We start from the raw sequence: 16,678 nt of genomic DNA, 5'->3' as shown, positions 1-16,678 counted from the left end.
GTGAGGGAGAAGGGTAATGATATTTTGTGATAAGGGGCTTAAAATGAATAAACTGGGGAGATGACAGCCTAGTGGTATTATTACTGGATTATTAATCCAGAGAATCATGTATTGTTCCAGGCACCAGGATTCGAATCCTGTCACAACAATAAAAAAAATATAAATTTGGAAATGAAACTTGAATGATGACCATGTGTTCGACTGACAGAAAAACCCATCATATTCACTAATGTCCTTTCGGGAAGGAAACTGCAATCCTGACTTGGCCTACATATGACTCCAGAGCACAGCAATGTAATTGATTCTTAACTTCCCCCTTAGGATGTTGGCCTAATGAGTGATTTCTCTGGGTACCCCAGTTTCCTCCCACAATCCAGTGACTTGCTGGCTCAGTGGATTAACCATGGGATACGCAGGATTAAAGGGATAGGATAGGGAGGTGGATCTGTGTGGGATGCGCTTCAGAGGGTTTGTGTGGACTCAATGGGTTGAATGGCCTGCTTCCATACTGTAGAGATTCTATGATTTAAGAAGATTTGCAAACCTTTGGAGAGATGGGACTTAAGTCTGTGGCTTCCAGCTCAGATGTGGGGACACTACCACTGTCCCCTCAATTTTATTTCTACTGTGCAGACGTCAGGTCTGAGCATGGCAGTGGCTTCCAGAGCCGGAAGTCAGTTTTTTGACCCACATCAGCATGCTGGTTGACAAGCACAAAACGTTGGCTGCACGCATGGCTGAGAGGGAATGTTGGGTTCCAGCACAGCACCACAAGAATCCTATTCACAATGTTAGACATCCACAGTACACGGAATCCTTAAACATGGACTCTCTTAAAGGCAAGGTACACATCTAACGGAAGGTTGGCAGTAACAGAATTGGAATAATTGAACTTGAAGGCAACCAAAGAATGGATGTGCATTTTAGCAGCTGAGGTGTTGAAAAAGATCAACCTTGCTGAGACGAAATCAAGAATTCTTATAATAGAGGTGGATGGAGTTGGAAGTCCAGTCCAGTGACATTGGTTGAAGCAGCTTCAAAAGTTCTGGCTCTGCTTTAGATAATGGCCTGAGATCGGGGTGGAATTAGATTAGATTAGATTCCCTACAGTGTGGAAACAGGCCCTTCAGCCCAACAAGTCCACACCAACCCTCCAAAGAGTAACTCACCCAGACCCATTTCCCTCTGACTAATGCACTCAACACTATGAGCAATTTAACATGACCAATTCACCTGACCTGCATATCTTTGGACTGTGGGAGGAAACCGGAGCACCGGGAGGAAACCCACGCAGACATGGGGCTGGAGGCTGGAATCAGATCCGGGTCCCTGGTGCTGTTGGGCAGCAGTACTAACCACTGAGCCACCGTGCCACCCCATTATTGACAATTATTGACAAAGATCGAAGATTATTGTAGCAGCTGAAGACAGTGGTTTCTGTCTTCCTAACATTGTCAATTCTTCAATTAAAATCTACATACAGTGGAGGAGTTGAGAAAAGACGAGGAAGGGGAGCTTGGTATGCAAGGCATATTTGTACAGTGTGACCTATTCTCCTATAGGTGTTGCCAGAGGATAGCATGTAGTTCAGAAATAGGAAGGGGATTTATTCAAGGTGAATGGAGCAGAAAACAAGACCATTGCAGGAGCAGCCTACAACTGGATCGATAATGAAACCAGATACACAACTTGCCACTGAATTGGACAGTGAGGGAGATGTGTTGGTAGAAGGTGCTTTGATCAACTAGGCCAAAAAACAATTGAAGAAAATGAAAATTAGTTTACGATGGTCATTGCAACCATAGAATGTCATTTGCAGATTTCAAAAATGGCCATTTCAGAGCTGTTTCAGAATGCAAAGATGGTATGGATTTAGAAGAAATAACATAGAAAGAGTTTGGAGATAGAGCTGTAGTTTGCAAAGAAGTAATTGTCATGGGTATTTTTTCTTTGAGGAGCGAAGTGTTGATTTTGCTTTTTCATCAACAATGACAGATTTGAAGGCAAGTGGGGTGGGGAAAGTAGCTGAAGGGTGGGACTAATTAGAATATCAATAAGCTCAGGAAAGGAAGTTGGATAGTCGGGGGTTTAGGGAGAAAAATGATTAAAAGAGGAAGAGAGAAGTTTTACAGATAGGTTTTGATGGGTGGTGAAAGAGAAACTCGAAATGAAATGCAAGTTTTATGCTTGGGCTGGGGTGCTCCTTGGATGTAATGTTTGCCTTGATTTGATAGGAGACAGTAGGAGATGGCATAGGCAGCTAAATGGATGGTCACAATCCCAATGTCAAAGTTATAGATGAACTCCTTACGCCTGGTTAAAAGAGAGAAAAAAAAAAATCACACAATCATGCCAGGTTATAGTCCAACTGGTTTATTTGGAAGCACTAGCTTTCGGACACTGTTTCTTCATCAGGTGGTTGTGACTGAGCACAGTTTATATAGCATGGAAAGAGGTCTTTGACCCATCGTGTCTCCACAGGCCATCAAACATCCATCAATTTTACCACCATTTTCCAGCACTTGGTCTGTAGTTATGTGATATTGTAGATATTTTATAATTAACCTTTTTGGGAGATGTCATGACACCTTTGGAGCTAGGGAGTCTTTAATCTGAGACACTACCACTGTTTGATGAGAGTACTCCCCACCCTTGCCCTTGTATTCAATGCCTGACTTATAAAGGCAAGTATTCCATATGCTGTCTTAACAACCATATCAACCTTTACCTGTTGCATCAAGGATTTATGTACATGCATACTAAAAGCACTCTGATCCTCATACATCCTAGAGTCTACTATTTAATGTGTGCTCCCTTGCTTTGTTGGTCCTCACACTTTTAAGACAAATTTCCATTTGCTACTGTTCAGTCCATCAGACCACCCATATAGCTTTCTACAGTCTATGACTTGCCTCCTTACCATTTACTACACCACCAATTTTCATATCATTGGCAAATTTAGTACTACATTGATGTCTAGATCATTAATGTACCATTAGCATGGGACCTAGCACTGAACCCAATAGTATACCACTTGGAGGCAGGCAGACAGACACATACATAGACATACAGACTCGACCATTTCCTTTTTCTTCCTGCTGCTAAGCCAATCTTGAATACAATATTCCAACAGTGGCCTAACCATGTCCTGTACAGCCGCAACATGACCTTCCAACTCCTGTACTCAATACTCTGACCAATAAAGGAAAAAGTGAGGTCTGCAGATGCTGGAGATCAAAGTTGAAACTTTATTGCTGGAACAGCACAGCAGGTCAGGCAGCATCCAGGGAACAGGAGATTCGACGTTTCGGGCACAGGCCCTTCTTCAGGATTCCTGAAGAAGGGCCTGTGCCCGAAACGTCGAATCTCCTGTTCCCTGGATGCTGCCTGACCTGCTGTGCTGTTCCAGCAATAAAGTTCCAATAAAGGAAAGCATACCAAACGCCTTCTTCACTATCCTATCTACCTGCAACTCTACTTTCAAGGAGCTATGAAGCTGCACTCCAAGGTCTCTTTGTTCAGCAACACTCCCTAGGACCTTACCTTATATAAGTCCTGCTAAGATTTGCTTTCCAAAAATGCAGCACATGGGATTTATCTGAATTAAACTCCATCTGCCACTTCTCAACCCATTGGCCCATCTGGTCACGATCCTGTTGTAATCTTCGCTGTCCATTACACCTCCATTTTTGATGTCATCTGCAAACTTACTAACTGTACCTCTTATGCTCGCATCCAAATCATTTATCTAAATAACAAAAAGTAGAGGACCCAGCACCGATCCGGGGTAGTTATAGTAGGGGATTTTAACTTTCCAAACATAGACTGGGACTGCCACAATGTTAAGGGTTTAGATGGAGAGGCATTTGTTAAGCATGTACAAGAAAATTTTCTGATTCAGTATGTGGATGTACATACCAGAGAAGGCACAAAACATGACCTAGTCTTGGGAAATAAGGCAGGGCAGGTGACTGAGGTGTCCGTGAGGGAGCACTTTGGGGCCAGTGACCATAATTCTATTAGTTTTAAAATAGTGATGGAAAATGATAGACCAGATCTAAAAGTTGAAGTTCTAAATTGGAGAAGGGCCAATTTTGACAGTATTAGGCAAGGACTTTGAAAAGCTGATTGGGGGCAAATGTTCGCAGGTAAAGGGATGGCTGGAAAATGGGAAGCCTTCAGGAATGAGATAATGAGAATCCAGAGAAAGTATATTCCTGTTAGGGTGAAAGGAAAGGCTGGGTAGGTAAAGGGAATGCTGGATGACTAAAGAAATTGAGGGTTTGGTTCAGAAAAAGAAGGAAGCATATGTCAGGTATATCTTAGCCTGCTTGGCACACTTTCCTCATTCCTGAAGAAGGGCTTATGCCCGAAACGTCGATTCTCCTGTTCCTTGGATGCTGCCTGACCTGCTGCGCTTTTCCAGCAACACATTTTCAGTTCTCCTAGAATATGTCAGGTATAGTCAGGATAGATCGAGTGAATTCTTAGTATAAGGGCATAGGAGTATACGTAAGAAGGAAATCAGGAGGGCAAAAAGGGGACATGAGATAGCTTTGGCAAATAGAATTAAGGAGAATCCAAAGGGTTTTTACAAATACATTAAGGACAAAAGAGTAACGAGGGAGAGAATAAGGCCCCTCAAAGAACAGCAAGGTAGGCTGAACAGGCTGGGGCTGTTTTCTCTGGAGTGTCGGAGACGGAGGGTGACCTGACAGAGATTTACAAAATTGAGAGGTGCATGGATAAGGCAAATAGGCAAAGTCTTTTCCCTGGGGTTGGGAAGTCCAGAACTAGAGGGCGTAGGTTTAGGGCAAGAGGGAAAAGATATAAAAGAGACCTAAGGGGGAACTTTTTCACACAGAGGGTGGCACAGGTATGGAATGAGCTGCCAGAAGAAGTGGTGGAGGCTGGTACAATTGCAACATTTAAGACGCATTTGGATGGGAATATGAATAGGAAGGGTTTGGAGGGATATGGGCCGGATGCTGGCAGGTGGGACTAGATTGGGTTGGGAGAACTGGTCGGCATGGACAGGTTGGACCGAAGGGTCTGTTTCCATGCTGTACATCTCTATGACTCTATGACTATTATTTTAAAAATCACGCAACACCAGGTTATAGTCCATCAGGTTTAATTGGAAGCACTAGCTTTCGGAGCACCGCTCCTTCATCAGGTGGTTGTGGAGGACACAATTATAAGACACAGAATTTATAGCAAAAGTGTGATGTAACTGAAATTATACATTGAAAAATACCTTGATTGTTTGTTGAGTCTTTCATCTGTTAGAATACCATAATAGTTCCAATTAAACCTGTTGGACTATAACCAGGTGTTGTGATTTTTAACTTTGTACACCCCAATCCAACATCAGCACCTCCAAATCATCACCCTATTATTCTTACAGATAACTGAGATCTCCTTACAAATTTGTTTCTGAAAGAAGATTTATCCTCTTTCATGCCTGCTAAATCTCCTCTCAACCACCTCTCTCAAAGCAAACTTCTTTCAACCTCCTCCTAATTTCTGTACATATTTTGTCCTTCTGCATAATCAATAAGATGCATTTAAAGCCTCAAGTCATATCAGCTCCAAACATACATTGCCACTTTGGTTTCTAAAAGAATCAACTTTCCATAGTTATTCTGTTGCCCCTAATATACTTCCAAAACATCTTTGGATTCTCCTTAATGTTACCCACTAGTGTTTTTTTTTCCACATCCCCTCTATTACTCTCCTAATTTTTTTTAAGTAACTCCTTGAAATTTCCCATACTCCTTGAGGGTATCCACCTTCAGTATCTCCCATAACCTTCCTTTTATCAATTCTTTGATATCCAGGGTTCTCTGGACTTGCTGGTCCCAATATTCACTGCTAAGCCAATCTTCAATACAATTTGCCAAACTGACTTGGATCCCACTGGGTCTTACCTTCTTGATAAATCTGTCATGCAAGACTTGCCAAAAATCTACTGAACTTCATGTAGATTACCTCAGCTGCACTATCCCCAGGTACATAGCATCTGAAAAAGTTCAATCAGAAATTGTTAAACATAATGGACATATGTTGGTCCTTTAGTTTCGGTGTTTCCCTTCTGAACATCTGCCACTGTTCTGATGTGGATTTGCTTGCGAGTAGCTGCTCTGAGTCCGCTTTGTCCAGATCCTGTTAAATCTTAATAAATTCAGCCTGGCCCCATTCAGAACCCTTATTTCAGGTTCATCATTGTCCTTTGTCCCTTCTTACCTTAAATCGCACTGAATTGTGGTCACCATCATCAAAATGCTTCCCCCACTACCACATCTACTGCTTGCCCATGTCGCTCTCTAAAACTAAGTCCAGCATCACTCCCTCTCTTGCAGAACTTTCTATGTGCTAGCTTAAAAATATCTCCTGGATATATTTTAAGAATTCTGTCCCATCTAAGCCTTTCACTCTTGCACATGTAGTCGCTGAAGGGTGGAATCGAGCCTGGGTCACTGGTGCTGAGGCAGTAGTGTGAACTACTGAGCCACTGTGCCACCCACTCTCCATATCCTTCAATTCAAATTCCTCCTTGGTCATGCCACTCCCTATCTCAGCAATTTCTTGCAGGCCGATAATCCTCCAAGAGTTCAGCTTTCTTTGGCACTCCTATTTTCTTTGCCTTACCATTAGCAACTTTGCCCTCAGTTTTCAGCTCTTATCTTCTGTCCTGAAACCTTTGTACCTTTGTCGCTTTCTTTAAAGATGTTCCTTAAAACATGCATCTTCAACAAAGCTTCATAGTCAGTTATTCTAATATTTCCTCATTCAACTCATCACTTTTATCAGTTTACATTTGCGCTATGTTAAAGACAGTAATATAAATGAAAACTGTGGCTGATCTTCCCAAGCTTTGCAAAGAATGTGCATTACCCTGGAAAAAAAAAGTGTGGAAAATCTGCTCTAGTCATTTCTAAGAGAATCCAGCACAGCTTTTAGAAATGTACTGTCAAAGATCAGAAAACGAGCTTCAAAATTTGACTTTTTATTTAGTGATGCCATATCTGGGACAGTCATGCAAAGTAACACTGAATTGTTTGTCTTAATCACATAACTATGTAGTCTCTAGTGAGCATGTACTGGCAGCAAGAGCCTCTATAAGCAGCTGTATTAAAAATGCTTGCTTTGAAAATCTTGGCATAGAATATACAGCCAACTTAACACTTCCTCTCAGATTGATCCTGGCCTCATTTATCTGCAATGTGGTTCAACCCAACACTGACAGCTGTGCTTTCAACCATTTAGGCATGGACTCTGAAATTTATTCCTTTAACATCTCCACCCCTCACTCCTGAAAGGAATTTTGACTGGTCAACCCTTTAGTGGGCAGCACGGTGGCACAGTGGTTAGCACTACTGCCTCACAGCGCCAGAGACCCGGGTTCAATTCCCACCTCAGGCGACTGACTGTGTGGAGTTTGCACGTTCGCCCCGTGTCTGCGTGGGTTTCCTCTGGGTGCTCCGGTTTTCTCCCACAGTCCAAAAGATGTGCAGGTCAGGTAAATTGGCTGTGCTAAATGGCCCATAGTGTTAGGTAAGGGGTAAATGTACAGGTATGGGTGGGTTACGCTTCGGCGGGTCAGTGTGGACTTGTTGGGCCGAAGGGCCTGTTTCCACACTGTAATCTAATCTAAAAAAAAAATGGGGACAGGATCAGGGAGCAGTAAGTGGCTATAATTGATAGGATAATCTTAGAGAGGGCAAGTAGAGTTGAGTGAGAAAAAGAACATGGGTTTAGGGCTGGGACAAGAGTAAGGCTGACCTGTGGGTTAATGGAAGGAAGAGATGTATCAGACACTGCCTATTTTATGGTCTTAATGTTAATAACCAACATGTCCATGAGCACCTCAGAATTCTTGTTGAAGGTGAAGATGGAGAAGACATAAATGAGAAATGTAAGATGGCTTGGGTGCAAACAGGAAGGTGGCAGTTATCTTTGGATGATCTTGGAATAGTGAACAGTTTTAGCCGGCCAATAATACTTTATGGGGTGATGAATGGCTAAATGTTTTGTCCACAATCCCTGTTCAAGGATTGGATTTCAGAAAGTGAAGATGATGGACCTTCCAAGGGGAACAGTCAGGGTTAAAGAGAAGTATGTCCCTAAGGGGAAAAGTGACCTATGGTAAAGTGAGAGCAAGGATGCAATTAAGCAGATCAGCAGTAGCAGAAATGTCAAGGTGACCTCAGGGTCAAAAGCTCGACACTTGGCATTTGGAAACTGCAGTTGTAGGAAGTGTTTTCCAGGTGTGAAGTCACAAGTATAGTTGGGAGTGCAAAGGGAAATGTGTGTGAAAGTTATATATAATAAAATTGCAGAAGCCCTTCAGTTTCAGTTTCATTTCTAACTGGATAAACTGGATTTATTTTAATTAAGAATCTCTTGTTATTATTGTGCTTCAGTTGAAAAAAAAAGAGACACAGCCTAAATTGAATTTATAATATTGCCTTTAAAGTGGAAAATGAGCCAAGGTGCTTTAAATACAAAAGTATATATTTCAGCAGCAATGAAAACAATTGGTTAAGCAAAATTACTACAGTGAATAGAAGACCAAAGGTTAGCTAGCTGGAATTTCATAAATGTAATTGTATGAAAGATAAAAACATAACATCCTATAAGTACCCAGCAAACCTGGTGTCAGCAGCACATATTCTGCCATATATGAGTACTAACTTTTTAATTTCTGCTTTCCAATATCCACTGTGCTATGCTCGAGTTATAGGTGACATGGGCAGGGGAAGAGAGTTCCCCCAAAGACAAACACAATGAAAAACAGTTGAAAGGGAATAAAGAACTGAGAGTAGTGAGTTAAGGAAGTAAATTGGAGATTACGTTCATTGTGAGTGAGGTAGGAAAGTTTCCATAAGGGAAAGACTTCAGGGACATAATGGAGTTCATGAATTCAGAGTAAAAACGAATCTGTGGAACACAAATGAAGAATGAAACTATTGAGAAATAAGGAAAGAATTAGAAAAACCATGGGGAGAAGAGCGGAAAGAGAAATTCAGTTCTAACATTGGTTTAAATGCTGTAGGAACATGGTTCCCAAACCTTGCAGGATAAATGGCTGAAAGTACTTTAATGCCTTCAGTATGCTGTACAAGGTTATGTTTAATTGAATTGCATTTTAAGAACTTTTATAACATTTATGAAAGGTAACACAAGATGTCTTTGTCTACAATGTTTCTGGTATACACCAGAACCAAATTACTCAGTCCTTTACTTTATTAGCGGGATATTAGATAAAATAGTGGGAAACTAGCAGTAACCTAATGTTGGAATTTGAAATTTCTCAATTTGTGAAATCAATTAAAATTTTTAGAAAGCTTCTAAAACTACCCCTGCAGATTATAAATAAACATACATGCATTTTGATGACTCCTTTATTTAATTTTGGATCCTTTTGAGAACAAGTGACATCTTCCATGACTGACCATGATTCATTTTCCTCTTCATTTACCAATGACTTCTTTGCACCCTTTGACATTATTGGCCACACTTTCCTTCGGATTCCTTTCTCTCATTGTTTAATTAAGCAGAACTGGATTCCATCCTTACCATAAGTGTATCCTGACCTTGCTTTCACACACTGCTCCTTAGCAACGTCTAAAGACATTAGTTCAATTTTTACATGTACATCAAGAATACATTGTTCTTCCTCTCCCATCACCTCACTGACTCCCTTCTCCATTTTTGTAATGTTTGACAAAGTCTTAAATAAGCCTCAGTGCCTTCAGTTCAAGAATGGACAGCTTGTATCAGTGATGCTCAGGCAATGAGCATTATGGTAACATTCAGTAAAGACACTGTTTCTGGAGTAGAGGTTTTACACTTTGAGATTCTGACAGGATGTTTTCACTAATTTTGCATAAGGCGCTGAATACATTTCCATTGTAATTATACAGATTAAAACAGTGAATGGGTCATGCGTTATTACAGTTAGTTTAGCTCCATAGACACAAGCTGACTTTATGTACGTGTATTTGCAGCATCAGAATTTGCCAATGGGTAATATAATCATAAATCAAAACAATCACCACTCAATGAGCATAAGACAGTGAGTTGTTTATGATTAATCTTATATGCATACACTGATGTCATTCAACTAACCATGAAAACAAAATACTTAGACAGACAAAGTGGGAAAGGGCAACACTGAATCATCCACCAATATGGTGCAGCACAAACACACTCAAAACATGACTGGGGAGAGAGGAGGAAATGCACATATGCAAGCTCAAGCTGTCAGTATTTATCTCTAACTTGTCGTACTTTGCTCACAATTCATTATAAATCAAATATCCTGGTATGTACCTTCCTTCACCAGTAACTATAATCACAATCAGTTAGAGTACAAACATTAAGAATAACGGCTGTTGTGCGGCCAAAAATTGCGCAACAAGCTTTATCTGCTTTGATCGCAGTTTAAAGACAGTAGCCTATAACTAGGTGAGAAATATATAGACCACAAAGTTAACCGCTGGACAGTACAGCTAGTCACATTTCTCCCTGTCTGGTAGTTTGAGTTAGCAATTCCAGCGTGCACAGTGCGGGGGAGAAAACATTTCTGCTCCAGGTAAAAGTCACCGTGAAAAAGCGGAGTCTCCCATAGCCCGAACCAGCAGCAAGGTGAGAGAGAGAGAGAAAAAAAACAGGGGTTTCATTCAAAACTTACCGCCTCGGTATCCATCGGGGGTGGCTTTCCTGATAACCAAGAGCTGAGAGTTCACGGTGCGCTAGGTCTGTGTCTGCAGTCGGGTTTACTCCGAGCAGACTCGAACTCTCGGATTCCCAGCCGCTGCTTCCTCCTCACAGCCAACGAGGGAGAAATAATCACGCAGTGCGTACCTTGTGATTCTGGGCAATCCGCCTCCAGCTGATTATCAGCGTGCGAAGACTTATTACTGTGGGCAGCTCCTGCCAAATTTCCATTTTCTTTTCACTTGAAGACGCCAACTGTTATTTTTTAAATTAACTCGTCACTTTGAAAGAGACACTTTTCCAGAGGGTTTGAACGTGGTGACAGAAGATAATAACTTCTCCCCCGCTTACTCTCTTCACTCCACCTGCGCCCGACTTTCGAAGCGCGCACATACACACCGGCGGAAAGCCCACGCCGGGATTTTCCGCTGGCCGGGCCGCCGTTCTTCCAGCGTGTGGAGGGGAGCAGAAGCAGCCTTGCAAACTCTCGAGGAATTACCCGGGAAATTGAAGATACCGCTGGGCAGTTAGATCCTTCACGACTGGAACCCGCTGGAAGTCTCATTTTAACTCCGAGAATTCGGGGCGGACTAAGTAAAACAGGAACTCGGGAAAAGTTAGGCATCGTCTCACTCATGAGTAACTATCGAACAGACCTCATAGTGACCTCTCTCACCGCTAACGACACCTCCGCCCAGACCACACACAACCCTTCCTCTCTTAGGCCCAACAACCCCTGTTCCCCTGCTCCAAACCAGACCCACTCCTTAGCCCGCTGTGAACTCCAACCATCTTCTAAGAAATAGGAACAGGAGCAGGCCGTTTGGCCCCTCCAGCTTGCCCCACTATGCAACAGGATCATGGCTGGGCTTGACATTTCTCATGTCCGTTTCCCTGCCCTTTCCCCGGAACCCTGGATTCCCTTACTGATCAAGAATCCAGCCATCTCAGCCTTAAATATACACAAGGGCTTTAGCCTGGCAATTATCTGTGGTAAGGAATTCCAAAGACTTGGAACCCTCCAAGAGAAGAAATTCCTCCTCATCTTATTCTTAAATTGACACCCCTTTACTCTGAGATTATGACCTGAATCCCCCACTGCTGCTGCTCTGGGTCCACTCCCGCCTCCCCCTTCTGCCCCCTTCCATCTCCAACAATCTACCTACCTCCATCCCTGTGGCCCCTCCTTACTTGACCCACCACTGGATTTGATCACTGCTCCAGGCCTAATCCCTTTCCTAGTTCTGGAGCTGATTCCCCGTTTACCTGTCAGGAGCAAACGCCCCCCCCCCCCCACTTCCCTGGTCGAGAACTGCTTGCCTCACACTGCTCTTTTTCCTGTTCTGGATCGCAATCTGCCTCATCACACCGCAGGATCTAGCCCCACAGTCCAGCTGTTGACTTGTCCTCCCCTCCAATTTGATTCCTCTTTCTCTGCTCAAAAACATTAACCCAATGCTCACCCACTCCTGACACCTGCCCAATCCAATTTCTCCCACCCATTGCAACCTACAATAAACATTGCAACACTTATACTTTTCCCTTCCCACCTTGCACCCTGGTAACCTATTCATTCTGGCACCCTGTCCCTGAACAACTTGGCATGCTACCACCTGGCATTCTTCCGACATGACATCTAACACTACCGTCTACCCAGCCAGTACCCAATTTATCTAGCACCTGATCCTTCTTACCACAATGACACTTGGGGTGGCACAGTGGCTCAGTGCTTAATGCTGTTGCCCTCACAGTGCCAGAGTCCTAGGTTTGATTCCAGCCTTGAGTGGCTGTGTGGAGTTTGCATATACTTCCTGTGTCTGTGAGATTTTCTGCCAGATGTTCCAGTTTGCTCCCATAATCCAGTGGATTAGCCATGCTAAATTGCTTTGAGGCATCCAGAGATGTGTAGGTTAGGTGGGTTTGCCATGGGAAATGCAAGGTTACAGGGATTGGGGAGGGGAGAGGGGGGTGGGGAATGTTCTTTGGAGCGTTGGTGCCTGATGGACCAAGTGGTTTCTTTCTGCACAGTACAGATTCTATGATTCTATCCGTCCACACCCTAATCTCACTTACTTTATGTTATTACCGTTCAACAGCAGTTGTCAGATTCTGTGATTCAGTTGTCTGTGATTCTGGATCTTTCAATTTCAGAATTCAGCAACTGACTACTCTGGACACAGGATGTGGTTTGCCTCCCCGCAATAATTCTTGTACAGTGAGAGAACTGACAGAATGATCAATTGGCTGAAGGAGGGCGGAGAGGCAATCTGCCTGAGATCTTGCCCTGCCTCGCCACTCCACCGAAAATCTGAGCAATCGCTCAGTGTTTGGAGCTGGAGGGAGCTCCATGGAGAATCAAGATCCTGGGATGGCAATATTTGGGCCATTTTACCACAATATGAGTATTGGAAAGGAACTAACCTTCTAATAAATCCATGTTATAACCAGTCTCTGCATGAGATTCCCCATGTTATCAAGGTTCCAGACAGCCTACCTCAAACTATCAAGTTCCTGGGTGAGGGGGATTGAACTGACTCTCTCTGTTCAATCATGCCCCTGCTTTGGTTGCAACAAAGTTGATTAAAAATGATCCCCCCTCCCTTGTGGATGCCTTCCTCCCAGATCAACTGAATCCTTGTTTTAACCAGGCTTTCTTGAGTTAACAAAAGACTTAAGATTATTAGTTATTAAACACAAGAAAAATAATAACACAATGATGAGAAACAATCATAGAGACTATTGGAGAAATTCAACATGTCTGATAGCATCTGTGGACAGATGAACACAGTTAATGTTCTGAATCTGGTATGGCTCTTCTTCAGAAGCAGAAGATCCTGGTTAAATCATTTTATTGTTTTGACAGAGGCAGAGAAAGGCTGAAGGGAAACAGAGAATAAGGAGGCCCAGTGCAAAGCCAAGGGGGGGTTGTTCATGGTGGTGAAAGAGAAAAGGTGACGTAAAAGTGTGGAAGGGAGAGAATGGGTCCTCTCTACTGAAAGTAAAGTAAACAAGGTAAATCTGTGGGGATGGGGGGTGAGATGAAAGAAAAATGGAGAACAGATATTTTGTGTCCATTTTCTAAAGTTATAGAGTTCAATATTAAAATCTAGAAAGGCCAGACTAGAACACATAAGGACCTCATGCCACTAACACATGAGTAGGGTTGAAGCTCACCTTTACCCCTTGTCCCTGTGTATTCTTGAAAGGGAAACTGCAAACATGTCTCTTTCCCAGATTACTGTCTTTTCCCATCATATCCATAGTCTGAGACATTCACAGGAGATTATAGTTTACTTTATGGTGTATTTGTCCCTTTGAAGGTCTTGCAATACCACGGGGTGTAACATTTCAAAACTCTTCTCTGGACATTTGCAGTCATCTTTTGGCTCCATGTCCTCTTTTTAAAAATATGTTTCCATTAGAAGTTTGACATGTCTGTAGGTGATGCGGTCATAACATTTTTCCTGCATAATGAATTGACTTTGACTCATTCTCACTTCTTTATAAAAAGGAGAAAAACAAAAAAAAGCCTTATACTCAAGCACACATTCATTCATATAACCTATGTCAATTATATCTCTTCATTTATAAGTGGGTCAGTTTAGGTTCTCTACAGAACATCTGCAATTACATTTGATTTCCTCTCAATGTGGGTAATTTTGGATCTAAAACTTACCCACAACAGTTAACCAGTTGTGGCCAGTGTAGATTATGGTCTTTCAGTCATTTCAGACATATATCTCAATTGTCTGAGAGCCAGTAATAATCAGAGTTTACAACTGTACTGTGCAGTACCATTTATGATTTTTTAAAAATTGATCTGTCTTCCTGAAGGAGAACAGCCTCTACCCTGGTGTCATTCACATCAATGTTTACTTTAAATGCTTGTTTAAAATTGGAACTACAAGAACAGGCTCACTTCATAAAAGTGTTTTCAGCTTTTCAAAAAACAGTATGCTATTCTGTGGTCAGTACTACCTTTGTTTTTGTTTCTGTTGCATGTCTGTATGTTGGGTGACTACTGAGCTGAAGATTGGGATGAATCTCCATAGAACACACTCCTCATTCCCAAAACCCTCATGATTTTTTTTTGTGTGAATGGGGAGCTGTACTATCACGTGCACCTTGGCAGTCCTGGGCAGAATGCATCTTTGACCCTAATGTGACCACTATGGAGCTTTTCATAAATGGATTCTATTTCTAGTGCCCATGCCCACTGGTCAGCAGCAAGTTGCTTAAGTCTTGCAAATTCCATATATGTCCGGTGAAGCCCTTTCCAGAAAGAATGGAATTTTTCACAGTACATCTCTGGCTCTAACTGTACAGACTTGGTGGGAGTAACAACAGCTTTTTTCTCAATTTTGAGCTGTAGAGTTCCTATCTCCACATGGTCCTCTTGGAACAACAAAAAAACGGTGTGTTTGCGCATCCTTATTAGGCACATTGGCGATCTGAGCACTCACTAAACTAGTCATGCCAATTGGCAAAAAAGTTTGAGTGAAATCCAGGTCAGTTGGGAGCTCTGCAGAGTCCATTAAGGTTTTGAAAAGCAAAACAGAGCATCTGTTTTGTGACCTAAACTGCCTGGACAGGATTTAACTGTAAATAATCCCACGTTTTTTCAGGTTTTGGTTAACAAACATGATAACTATAATATATTTTACTATCAAAAATTAAACAGGGCTATATGTAAGAAATTAGCTGATCTAAGAAGTTAGTTGAAGATTTATTTATGCACTCATAAGACTTTTAAGGAGGACTATTTTACTCCTTTTATAAGGCCCAGAAACACAATGGAAAAGCATAAAAGAGAACTGAATGTTGATAGGGAACCAATAGGGATTGGGACTTGTTGAAGGAAGTGAGCCTGATCTTTTACAATGCGAGGATCGGTAGTATAACCAATATGTTTGTAACCAGAGACAATGTAAAGTATTGGGAAGGTAGCACCAATGGCATTGATGTGATGTTGGAGGCAGTTGTGGCCAGGTAATGGGAATGGCAAGAAGAAATAAACTGGAGAATATTATATTAGAAATCCGCATGAGCAATTAGACTGTGAGTTGTGGTTTGAAATTTGCAACAACATAGGAACATTTAGAGAACATGTGAAGAATAAACATGCAATTAAGAAGCTTGTAGCAAATGCAACAATTAGAGCTAAAAATCACACAACACCAGGTTATAGTCCAACAGGTTTAATTGGAAGCACTAGCTTTCGGAGCGATGGTCCTTCATCAGGTGTGCTTCCAATTAAACTTGTTGGATGTTAACCTGGTGTTGTGTGATTTTTAACTTTGTGCACCCCAGTCCAACCCCGGCATCTCCAAATCATAACAATTAGAGCAATTACAATGCTGTTGCACATCCTACTGTAAATATAAGGGCCCTCTAATCATAGATGACAAATTTGGTTGTGAATTGTATGACTTGAAAGAGAAAAAAAAATCAGACTAGATCAAAATGAAATGCACAAAAATATATAGACCAGGAAATCTACGAGAATAGAAAGTAATGATAATGGCCGAAGAGAGCAGAAATCAATCAAAACTGATCAGGATATATTATTCCTGTTAACATTAGGCAAACAGTACCAAAGATCTTGGCACATTAATCTGATGACAGCACTGATTTTGACCACAAAAAAAAACAAATATCTGATAAAAGAAAAATGGTAGAATATTTATAAAGGTAGTGTCCTGGTGGCATCTCCATTATCAGATGTGGATGAGAATGATGAAGGAAAAGATGAAATAGAGAAAGAATATAGTCTCAATAATAGATCTTCTGGTGTTGAAAGTATTAATGAAGGTGTGGATAATGTAACAAGGATGAATGAAGGAAATGTGGAATTATTAGAAAATGTAGAACAGATGATAAAGTGCCAAAATAAAGATCATATTACAAATAAGATAATTAAATTGGCCAAATTGTTAGTAAAAAAGAAATGGCA

General features: G+C 41.7%; 1 protein-coding gene across 3 annotated transcripts in view; it reads right to left on the bottom strand.

Annotated features, from left to right (window-relative positions):
• The window catches only part of LOC122554385 (FYN-binding protein 1), an 88,797-nt gene extending 77,084 nt beyond the window's left edge, over positions 1-11,713 (bottom strand). For 2 of the 3 annotated variants that reach the window (XM_043699309.1, XM_043699310.1), the window contains exon 1: positions 10,700-11,713. Coding sequence is in view for 1 of the 3 variants with exons in the window: in XM_043699312.1 (XP_043555247.1) it covers positions 10,700-10,714 (15 nt within the window). In the remaining 2 variants the exon portion in view is untranslated. The remainder of the gene's footprint in view (positions 1-10,699) is intronic. The other variant, XM_043699312.1, reaches the window with a different exon arrangement.
• Positions 11,714-16,678: the final 4,965 nt, after the last annotated feature.

Source organism: Chiloscyllium plagiosum, chromosome 11 (genome assembly GCF_004010195.1).
Source record: "Chiloscyllium plagiosum isolate BGI_BamShark_2017 chromosome 11, ASM401019v2, whole genome shotgun sequence".
Classification (NCBI taxonomy): domain Eukaryota; kingdom Metazoa; phylum Chordata; class Chondrichthyes; order Orectolobiformes; family Hemiscylliidae; genus Chiloscyllium; species Chiloscyllium plagiosum.
Note: the sequence above shows the minus strand (reverse complement) of the source record. Positions and strands in the feature narration are given on the sequence as shown.